Source organism: Bombus pyrosoma, linkage group LG16, assembly GCF_014825855.1.
Source record: "Bombus pyrosoma isolate SC7728 linkage group LG16, ASM1482585v1, whole genome shotgun sequence".
Classification (NCBI taxonomy): Eukaryota; Metazoa; Arthropoda; class Insecta; order Hymenoptera; family Apidae; genus Bombus; species Bombus pyrosoma.
In genome coordinates this window covers 1,141,873-1,153,274 of record NC_057785.1, presented here as the reverse complement: position 1 = coordinate 1,153,274, position 11,402 = coordinate 1,141,873, and the positions used below count along the sequence as shown (strand labels likewise).

Genomic DNA, 11,402 nt, shown 5'->3' with positions numbered 1-11,402 from the left:
TAAACATATTAGAAAATAAATATAGGGTTCCATTTAAAAAAAATATTGATGACCTTGAAATCCTGTAACGAAATGATCATGATCGTTGTACAGTGCGGAAATAATCGCTAATTATGAACATGTTACCAAGAGGAAAGATAATTTTAAAATTGCGTATGAAAATTAATAGTGTCCTCATCGCGCCTTTATTCAAATTGTTCCTAGATTAGTCGATCGGATGATACATGGAGTCATTTATTTTGTTTAAAATACGTTTTGTATTATTGGATAAAACGAAGAGGTTAGTGTTAGTGACACCGAGTGTGGCAATGTTTTGACTAATAGCGGTGCAGTTACGCGTAGATCAGCCTTGTTAAAAATGATCAAGAAAAATGAGATTTTGTTTGTGTTTGCATCACTTTTAATAATTTTTTGCGAGCAAACTTCTTCAGAATGTAGACAATTAACGGCTTGCTCGTGCATGTTTTCAAACTGGCAAGGGTACAGTTTGATGCCGCTGGTTAATTCAAGGTCGGTGGATGGAATATCCTAACCTCTTCATATTTTGCTTGTTAATTTTTATCCGAAAAAAAATCTTTTCTTTTAGGTCTATAAATAGTACCGAACAGAATTACACTTTTTTCTTCCATCCTTGTACAAATAAGCCACTGTCGAACAATCTAACGAGTGAATGTTACAAAGGAGATGGTGCTTCTGTAAGGAAATGTTTAATTAATATGCTATGGAATTTTCTCGTTTGCTCTAATTCTATTATCGATGTCATTCAACGTACAACGATTCACGATAGTATTTGAATATTTTTAGAAAGCTTTTATAAACATATTGTACAAAACATTGTGAAAATTCATTGGTACTGCAATATGTAATGACACACTACTATCATGATTCCAGTTGTGCGCCACATGGAACAACAATACTTTTGTGCTGGGCAAAGCAGAGGAAACAAAGATAATTTTCGAGAGTGACGATTCGAAACCACCTGTTTTCAAGTTTCATCATAATAATTATATAACAACAATAGCTCTGTCATGTTGTAGTTCATGTGAAACACGCTTGCACGTAGAATCTCCCGATGAAACTCGTAAAGAATATGTAAGTTTCAAATATTTTAAAAGGAATAGACAGGTGTTTCTCTTGATTCTCTTAAACTCTTGTGTTTTTGTTTCAGCATCTACTCTTAACGTCTATTTATGCTTGTAAAACATTGATGCACTCTAAGGGCCTTTCCATTGGTTCTACATTACTCATTTATCTCTTTGTAATTTCTGGAATATACTTTATTGGTGGAGCACTAACTTTGAAGTTCTTGAGGGGTGCAACAGGTTGGGAAATGATGCCCAATCATAGCTTCTGGCAAAGCCTTCCTTCACTCGTTAAAGTAAGTTAATTAAGACACGATTCAGGTTTTTCTCCATTTGTTTACCCTTGCAAACAATTTAATATTATATTTACAGGATGGAATCACCTTCACTTTTAACTGTTGTCGTCTAGATAGCTACGAAAGAATATAAATTTACATTTTCTACGATTATATTTTAGTATGTTTTAAATGCAATGAAAATTCAGTAGATTATTGGAGAAGTATTTAGTTGGCTTAGTTAGCAAACGGACGCGTAAATAATTTTTTAGTTTACTGGTAGAATTGTTAATGACTGTATTTTCTAAGGTATATACATTTCTCATGCCTTCCTGGCACATGTGTGTGTGGATGTATTGTGTTTATCGCATGAGAAATAATGCGCGCGGAGATTGTTGTAAATGCTGGTAATTTTGTGATACATGTAATATTTTATTAACGAGTACTAGCAATATAAAAATATAAATACTTGTACGTATACATATAACGTATACACATACACACATGCACGTACTCGCGCATACATACATATATATATATATTTTTGTATATTTTTAGTTTTCAATACATGTGTACGTATGTAAGATTTATAAAGATGTTTAATTACATGTGATCATAGTACAGGTGTATTCACCAGAAACACAACTCATTTGTGTTTCTTTTTCCTACATTTTCGATTGGAGCAATAAATAATACGTATGCGAACAGAGTCGAACATTATATTACCCTTATATCTGCATAGATATAATTAATCTACATATTGATGTAACAAAAATGTAACTTGATTTGCATGAAACTGAGTCATATCGTGTTTCAAAATACTGCGCTTTTCTCTTAATTGAACAACATGGGCTTCAGAAGGATTCGATACTGTCAACACGTACGGAAACTTCTTGATCGGTTTGAATCACCATCCAGCTTCCGCTGGCGTTCAAGTTGCAAACGTTGATGCCTTTTGTAGAGAAAGCGTTCACAATTTTCGCCAGATCTTGGACGTTGTTGGTTTGATACAAGGAGACGTAGTTCCCTAGAGCGATTCCATTGCCGAATTGTGCATCATTCAGCGAGAGCAACAGTGGTTCATTGTTACGGACCGTTCCTGGATAAAATTGAGAGAGAAATGGACCAAGACCATCGAAATAAATATACTGAGACCGTCAAGAATGATAATACATTGATAAAAAGTGTTTTATTCTCATCTTACCTTTGATCTGATGACCTTCAACTTCAACAACGATTGCTTCCTCGTTAGTCGAATCTTTGTGGCTTCCTTTAACATCAATGCCTATGTCCTCGGCTAATATAGGTGCACTTATCAAGTTCAAACCGTTCTTCGTTTGCCCTGATAAAATTCCAACGAGAACGGCTGTGTGGACGAATACTTTTTCTCGCATGTTGACATTACCAATTGTTTGACTATGTACAACTATATTTAGTTTCCCTTTCAAGAACCGACCGATCAGTTGACCCAACTTTTTCGACAGTTCGATCCACGATGCGTTCTCGTCTGACATGGCAGCGTGCAACATTGGTGCATTTACGATTCCGGTAACTGCATATTCTGTCGATTTACCAGATAATACTAGAAACTGCTGGGCTATCTCTTCGGCCACTCGCTGCTGAGCTTCCTCGGTACTTGCTCCTGTAAGTCAACATTGAGTTACAACGAAGTTACAGGTAAAGATAAAAGATAACAGTTATTTGAAAAATATCATTGAAAAAGGTTATTACCTAAATGAGGAGTAGCGATGACCTTGGGATGTGCGATTAATTCAAGAGTGACAGGGTTTTTCGGTGGTTCTTCAATAAAGACGTCCAAAGCTGCTCCAGCGCAGTGATCCGACTTCAATGCATTCAGCAATGCTCCTTCGTCCACGATACCACCGCGAGCCACGTTTATAATACGTATTCCCTTTTTACACTTTGCCAAGGTTGTAGCGTTGATCAGATCTGAAACAAGAAGTATCTATTTGTAAATTATTTAATAGAATGCGAATAGGTTATTTCTTCCAAATATTTTGTTCCGATACTGTAATGAAAATAACTGAGAAAAATTTCAAAGTACTTTTTGTCTGAGGAATAAGCGGCGTATGTACGGTGATGTAATCAGCTATGGGCCATATCTCATCCAAAGTGAGCTTCTCCACACCAATCTGGTTTGCGATTTCGCACGTGAGTAGAGGATCAAAGGCGATCACACGCATGCCAAACGTTTGCATCCTCCGAGTCACTTCGCGACCGATTCGACCCATTCCGAGCACCGCAAGTGTTTTTCCGGATAACTCGAAACCGGAATACAATTTCCTGTCCCATCGTCCTTCTTTCAACGACTGGACCGCCTGAGGAACGTTACGTGCCAAACTAGAGATTAACGCGCACGTCAACTCGCAAGCGCTGATGCTGTTTCCACCGGGTGTACTGAAAAAAATGCATAATTGCTTAGCATTTTATTTAATACATCGTTGACCGAGCGATTTATAATATTTATTTGTAATATTTAATATTTCCAGTCAAATTAACCTTGGGTGCAACATAATATGCCACCTGAAATTTTATTGCACGAATTTGCCAGAATCATGTTCAACAATAAATCCTATATATGTTTATCACTTTGCATTTGTACAGGTTTGGCTATCTGCATCTCCAAAGTTGCTGAAAACAGTTTTTTCATATTTCAACGAACCTAATAATCAGATGACAAAAAATTTCGAATGAAAGAGATAATATCTTAGATGTAAAGAATATTTATGAAATGAAACGTTTTTCATTTGTTAATTATTCTTGTAAAATTAAATCTACGAAGCTGAGAGTTGGTGAAAATCTAGCTTACGTCATTCTTAAAAAATATGCCAAATTTCGTCGCTAAATATTTATTAGTTTTTGCAAAGTGTTATTTACAGTGTTAAGTAATATTTACTATTCCTCATATATGTTATGATATTTACTACTCCCCATCACGTCGCTCGGTCTTAGGTTTTGAGATATTCGCAAAAAAATGCCCCAATCTTAACGCACGACGTTTCATCCGATAGATATTTCCAATATCTGCAAGCCTTGTTCGAAGCTTTCTGTTTTTGTTCCTCAACATGATTTTAACAAATTCGAGCAATAAAATTTCAGGTATGTACCATCTTTAGCACAATGTGATCTTCCTTATGGCTAATTTGTCTGGGTTATTATGCAAAAACTAACGGCCGTGGTTGAAATAATTGTTCTCGTCGTTCAATTATCGTGAGAGTTAGCGAAGTTACAGTAACAGAACAGTAACAGAGAGAAAGCGGACATACTTTAACACGATGACTCCCTTTCTCGTGGCAGCTTGAAGATCGATGTTATCGACGCCAGTGCCAGCCCGGCCGACCACGCGAAGCTTTGGACAACTAGCAAACACATCGCTGACCACCTTTGTCTCCGATCGCACGATCAATCCTTCGTGATTCTGTTTCATACGAATAATTATGTGAATAGTACGTTACTTACAGCGAATGGCGAAAATATTCTTATACATTTAGACATTTTTTTTGTATTATATTATTATATAAAAAATTTTGAAATTTCATTAGCACTGCAACGAGACACGGCTACCTTAACTGTTGGTCAAATCTGGAACGGATCTGAAAATGTATACAATAGAAGTTACAAGAAATGTATTGGAAGCACACATCTCGCAAATACCGTCAAAATACTTGGATGGTTAATTGTTGTCACTATATCAACAAGCCACAACATATAGCGAGACCATCTTTAGCGCTAATTGTACGTTTAAGATCGCCAATTGTTCGCTAAGTGTATGTTTGCAATAAACGTTTTATAATTTCTAATAAGCACGATAAAGGCATCGGCAAATCAAATGAAACTTACGATACGTCGATGGAAGGAGCTTTCTAGGGAAACCATTTCGACAAAATTTTAGTCCTATCATTAGGATAGTTACTGACCTAAACATGATTTCTTTTACTGTACGGCGTTACTTATCTCTAAATATCTGGCAATTTTTCAAGACCTTGCGTCTGAAAATTTTTTATTCAAGTTATTAAATTACGACACTTATGTTTTTGCAGTAGAAACTGCCTATCATGTTTATTAACTGATAATTTTTTCAGATTTTTCGAAATGCTGCGTTATACATAAAAAAAATAAAAATTACCATTTTTTACTTTCCCGGGCATGTAACAGTGACCTATGTACGGATTCATATAACTGATATAACGTGCACATCATCTGAGTATTGTCATCGCATGCAATTCTAAGTAGCTTTATTTTTATTAAACGAATGAATTTTAAACTGTCCTACCTTTTACTAATCGCTGTCAGCGCTGTCGATCGCAGGATTTGTTCAACTATTAGCTCAACGGTGAAGATTTTGCCGAGTATCTCAGCAGGCCTCATAACCTGTGCGTAGCGTGCATGTAGCATGCGAGGAATAACGAATTATCGTAACGATGTGCCAGCAACACCCAATAGGTAGCGCGACTGCTGTTTGCACATTCGCATCAAAGTGGCTTTTTTATTCTCGTGCAGCCATGTATTATTATCTTGTTTCTTCAAGTAACGCGAGTTTATATTGCTTTCTGAATCCATTATTTCTGCCAAGTATAGCAACTGTCTGAAATATTTCGTAGGACCCGGTAAGAATGATTTTTAAATCGTTATTTCAAGAAAAGTAACAATATAGTACAATTTCAAGCGAGATCCCGACATATTCACAGCAAAATCTACAACTTCTATACAGAGTACATATCAAAGTCAATTGGCTGCTCGGGAATAAAAAGGCATTTTTCTTGCTCATATATCGTTGCGATAACCTATTGTTTATCGCACGTTAGATAGATGGCACGCATTATAAAATTATACAGCGATAAAGAATAACAAAAAGTATATTCACTCATTTAATAAAAATAGAACTATTTGGAATTGCATATAATATTCGTACGATATGCACGTTACATTAATTATATGAATATATGTACACAGGTTATTGTTACGTGCGTGGAGAGCTAAAAGCTACTATTTTGAAAAATCTGAGAAAATTAATAAACACGACAGACTGTACCTGTCTTCTACTGTAGAAACGTAAATGTCATCATTTAATAATTTCGATAAGAAAATTGGTATTTTCAAACTTCCCTAATTTCCCCAAGAATTGGTGTTATACGTATTCGGCTATGCTGTTATAATCACGACAGTCGTGTCTCGTTATAGCGCTAACGAAATTTCAAAAAATTTCCCATAATGCACATGATATATCGATATATCGATGAAAAAAAAAAATTCTGTGACAAGCGTTCGAATATTTTCGCGAACCATTGTAAATGCGCTCTTCACGCTCATCCTGATAATGGTAAGCGGTGGCGGATTCAGGTACCTTTCTCGGAATGCGTGGAAGTACGCAAGTATGTTTTTTAACCTCTTCCTCTACGAGATCTAAATTTGCTTGTAATTTATATTTTAATATCTTTGATACCATAACTTAAATACGTTATGTAATTAAATTAATTAGTAAGTTGTCGAGAATGTGACATTTTTATATTTTGTTACTCTTGGGGATTCGCCATTGATAATGGCCTGTCGGGAGCTATCACGGAAATTGCGCGTCTACGGGCGCACAATAGGAGAGAGGACTCGGCTGAACAGATAAGTACAACGACCCGTGTAGCTAAACCGGTATTCGCGTTTGTCGACCGAACTGGATCTAGCCGGTTGCACCGACTTCGATGTACGCGGCAATTGATCGAGATCAAAGAAAAGAAAGAGGGACGCGAGAACGGGAATAAAGCGGTTTACACACGCTGAAATACGTCTGCGATAGTCCGATAACATCGACGTTCGAGTTTCATGAAACCGCGTAAAGTGGAACTCACAATCAGTCTAGTGAGACGAAACCTTACAAACACTACTTATGGCTTGATTAACTTAGATAAAATAACTTTTCTTTTATTTGGGGATTAAATTCGCTGCATCATAATTAGCGATTAACACAATTTTTTTCCATTACACGTACTGCTATGAAGTTTTTGAAAAAATAGTCACAAGCTTCCTGTACGAAAAAACCAATTACTTAGGAAAATCGTTCTTCTGGAAGAGCGATGGATGTATCTGGGTTATATCAACTCTCGGCGATTAAATTCAGTTATTTGAATGTGATCTCGGATTTTACGTACTTTAGCTGCGAATATGAATGTTTGTTCCTCGACGAGTTCGGATAAATGAAGTTCTATCGTAGTTCGTAATCTAATACCTATATTCCAATACTATTGCTATTATCGATAATGCAAGCTATTATTAAACTCTGTTGAGCTATTATTAAATTTCGCATAAATGTATGAACATTCGTAATCTACCAATAAACATATTATGATACTCGATCCTTAAGATTGAAAATTCGGCATTAATGTCACATTTTACGCCTATTTGAAACTTCTTTACATCAGTATGGCACCTTGCTCGCCGAATAAGATGGAAGATTCTCTTGCTATTGCTAGATGATTCAATTTCTTTAGTCGTGTTGCAAATCACATCCTTGTTTAGATACAACCGGGGTACGGCAACCATATCTCTCTTTGATGACAAATTACACGTATAAACAATCGTGTTTGCAACATCGGTTATCGTGTCAGAGTGTAGTCGTTGACACCTTCTCTGAGTTAACTAGGAAAAGAATTACCTTCTGTAAATCTATCGACAAATAAGGAATTCATAAGTTGCATCTAATTATGACGAGAATTTTACACGGTACTACTTCCATCAGATTAATTGTACGTGAACTATGATCTGATTAATCTCTGTTTCCATTCTACTGCCTTTCAAAATGTAGTTTACGTGAGAAGATTCCATCAAAAGTTCGACACGGTAATAGTGTACAAATATTTTTGGTAATTATCTAACCTACCTTTTCGATTTCAAGAATTTTTCAATATGTTGTAGAAATGAACATTTTGAACAATTCTATTCTTCACATGAAACCGACCCTTGGCCTTAGTTCCCGAGATATTTGCGAAAAACTGCCCGTACCAATATAATATATTTTGCCTATAATTAATTGTACACTCGTTACAACACGACGTGGTGGGCGGATAAAATGGCTTCTAACTCAAATCTAACAAAAAATGTGCTAATAATGTGTCTATCTGTGACACGGTCACAAATATAGCCGATACGTTTGCCGCCTCGCTTAATTTCCATTTATATAAGCTACAAACAAAACGCAAGGATCAAGTTTGGATTAAGCGTCATTTTATCCGGTCGTTTATTTATTAATAACTCGGAAACTAAAATCGAGCGGCGGTTTCATGCGTAGAAAAGAGTTGTATTCAATAATCATCGAAATTGGTGAGGTGGCTGAGATATTGATATTTACCATATTTCTTCGATTTTATGTACGTTGAAAAATGAGGACATACTAGACAGAACATTTTAATTATGAAAAGCAGAATCAATACTAGTTTACGCATCTTGTTACAACCTGAGTCACGAGAAATCTCTATGCATGCGTCGCCATATTACAACGTGCGCAGTCGACTGTGCACGCAGCATAGGGGGAAAGTGAAGCTAAGCCTAATCGTCGCTAAGACTAAATCGAAATGGCGTAAACCGGTTTCTCCATTTGAAGCAAAATAAAAATGTACATTACCGTGCACTTGCATTTGCGAAAAAGCAATAATATAATCGAAGGTGGATGAAAATTGGTTCTGCGAACAGTTGCCTCATAATAGTGCTAAGAAAATTTTTAACGTCTCATATAATGCACGTAATACGTTTACAAAACGGGGCTACGAGTGTTTGACTGTGTCGAAAATATCAACTTTTTGATCGAATTGCACCAGGTGCTAAATATTTATACGCATTAGTGTAAGTAGAAAGTATGTATGTAGATCGATCGTAACAATTTCATCGCGTCTACGTAAAGAAAGCAAGAGAAAGAAAGAAAGTTTCGATTAATGAAAGATTGTGTATACCTGAAGCTCTTTTATTAGTTCCTCCTTTGATAGCTTGTATTTAGTGGTGACCGGAATGCCGTGGCGTACAAGCAGTTCGCTGCAACACGCGTCCACAGGATCGCTTATGAGAACGCTTCCGAGTGTGCTGAACATGTTATCCTTGAACAAACAGAACCCCTGAGTGTGTTTCTGCCATGTAGATTTCCATTAGATATAGCTAACCCACGTTCGTGTTCTCCACGATTTCAATAGCTTGTGTTCGATATACAGAGTGATTGCAAAATAATGGTACAATAGTGCTCGTTTAGCTCGTCAACGCGTTCACTGTCACGATAGTCGTTGATGACCTATGTTTCTTCTTTACTAAATTCTTTAGGTGCGATTAAAATAATATACACTTCATGGACTAGAAAATTTTCAACAATGCGAATGACTTAGATAACATTGCCAGACAAAAGTGCATAAATTTATTTTATTTCAATTGATATACGCTTTTACATTCAAATTGTTCATGAACTACGAAAGGCCCGTAAAATTTCACTTGTTACTGAATGAATGCGATGGATTTGATTCCCGTGAAATGAGAATTAACCAACAGTTATTACTTACGTACTCTTTAAAACGGAAAAACTTTTTTAAGTTTGGACGGAACGACTTGAGATTTTTTGACAAGTTAGAAGAATTAGTTTATTCGACGACATATAAAAATAGTAAAAGTCGCTATTTAGAACTTTTTTATCTGAGCCTGTAATGAAAATTCAAATAATACGTTTTGTAGACTTACCTTGGTCATATGCAGTTTTATATAGAAATCGATTGATGCAAAAACAAGCGACAGGTATCAAAAAATGTATCAAGGCTCATTATAATTTATTATAGGCCGAAAGTCGCGAAAAACTGCGATTTTTCATCAGTTTCAACCATTTGCAGATCATAGCAACGTTAACAGATTTCGATAACATTTTAAACACGTATAGAAATATAATTACATAAATCTACAAAACATATTATTTAAATCCTCATTACAGGCTCAAAGAAAAAAGTTGCGAACAGTGACGGTTGTTTTTTGCACGTTATCTAGTAAATTAATTTTTCTAACGTCTCAAAAAGACTCAAGACTTTGGTCCAATTTAAAGAAAGTTATCCTGTTTTAAAAATTATGAGAGTGACTACATGTAAACGTCCGCGTTGAAAGTGTAGATAGAAAATTGTCCATTCGTGGAAACTATCAGTATAGAACGCATAATCAGAGGTAAATATTATGCCGTTTCATATTATACGGCACGGACCGTCACGTGACGCCAACATGACATATAGGTCGGTGGCATTAAGTAATAGTATAAACGAGATCTTATTTTAAACAATTAAAAGACATGTTTAAGTATCTTATCATGCCGATACCGGTGCCGTTTTGTAAGTAACGTGTTTACACTAGTTGCTACACTATACAATATAAACATCCGTATTTGATAATCGAGAAAAATGTTTGAATCGAATCGTTCCATAAGCGTACTGTCTTTCAACGAACGATATAATAGTAGCTGTAAAATATATTTAGTTATTTAAATAATTATATAATAAATTATATAAATATATAATATGTAGTTAAATATGCATAGTTATTTTATTGTAGCATTTACATACTAATTAACTAAACTGAAGTATATTAAATGTCATGTCATTTAATAGTATTTTCGTATGAATACAAAAGTTGTATACTATGAAAACGATAAAAAGTCGTGCTATTGAAAAATAAGTTTATGTGCGAATATCTTCGTATTATTTAGTAGTATTACACTTTTATATGATTACAAAAATTTGGTACTTGAAACACGAAGTATAGAATCCGACAAAAATATATATACATTTCATGCATGATCGACGTTGCATGTGAATAATGCATGCAATTGATTTGATTGACAGATACATACCTTGTAGAACGCCTTTCAGTGTGCTCGAATGTGTGTGAAGATTCGTTGAAAATGTAAACCGTCCTTCTAGCGATTCAACCGTAAACTGCCTGTTCCTTGGTGATTTATCTTCTTATAGCGGTGTCCCCACTCCCCGTTCGCTCGAAACTCGAGCGTCTACCGTCGCTCTTACTCTTG

At 35.6% G+C, this 11,402-nt stretch overlaps 2 protein-coding genes across 2 annotated transcripts; one reads left to right on the top strand and one right to left on the bottom strand.

The window, feature by feature from the left end:
- Positions 1–120: 120 nt before the first annotated feature.
- Positions 121–2,062, top strand: LOC122576694 (cation-dependent mannose-6-phosphate receptor-like). Its single transcript, XM_043747358.1, has 5 exons — positions 121–510; positions 587–695; positions 892–1,092; positions 1,169–1,378; positions 1,455–2,062. Exons 1-5 carry the CDS (start codon positions 359–361, stop codon positions 1,509–1,511), a joined length of 729 nt encoding a protein of 242 aa, XP_043603293.1. The 5' UTR covers positions 121–358; the 3' UTR covers positions 1,512–2,062.
- Positions 2,057–11,371, bottom strand: LOC122576692 (D-3-phosphoglycerate dehydrogenase). The gene is made up of 7 exons (XM_043747354.1): positions 11,226–11,371; positions 9,313–9,453; positions 4,645–4,796; positions 3,423–3,775; positions 3,089–3,307; positions 2,562–2,999; positions 2,057–2,456 (listed from the first exon to the last, which is right to left on the bottom strand). Exons 2-7 carry the CDS (start codon positions 9,445–9,447, stop codon positions 2,212–2,214), a joined length of 1,542 nt encoding a protein of 513 aa, XP_043603289.1. The 5' UTR covers positions 9,448–9,453; positions 11,226–11,371; the 3' UTR covers positions 2,057–2,211.
- Between the last annotated feature and the right edge of the window lie 31 nt (positions 11,372–11,402).

Coding starts and splice junctions, on each gene's coding strand:
- LOC122576694 (XM_043747358.1), top strand. CDS start 359: ATGATCAAGAAAAATGAGATTTTGTTTGTGTTTGCATCACTTTTAATA. Junction 696..891: donor ACAAAGGAGATGGTGCTTCT/GTAAGGAAATGT, acceptor TCATGATTCCAG/TTGTGCGCCACATGGAACAA. Junction 1,093..1,168: donor ATGAAACTCGTAAAGAATAT/GTAAGTTTCAAA, acceptor TTTTTGTTTCAG/CATCTACTCTTAACGTCTAT.
- LOC122576692 (XM_043747354.1), bottom strand. CDS start 9,447: ATGTTCAGCACACTCGGAAGCGTTCTCATAAGCGATCCTGTGGACGCG. Junction 4,797..9,312: donor AACTAATAAAAGAGCTTCAG/GTATACACAATC, acceptor CGTATGAAACAG/AATCACGAAGGATTGATCGT. Junction 3,308..3,422: donor GCTTATTCCTCAGACAAAAA/GTACTTTGAAAT, acceptor TTCTTGTTTCAG/ATCTGATCAACGCTACAACC.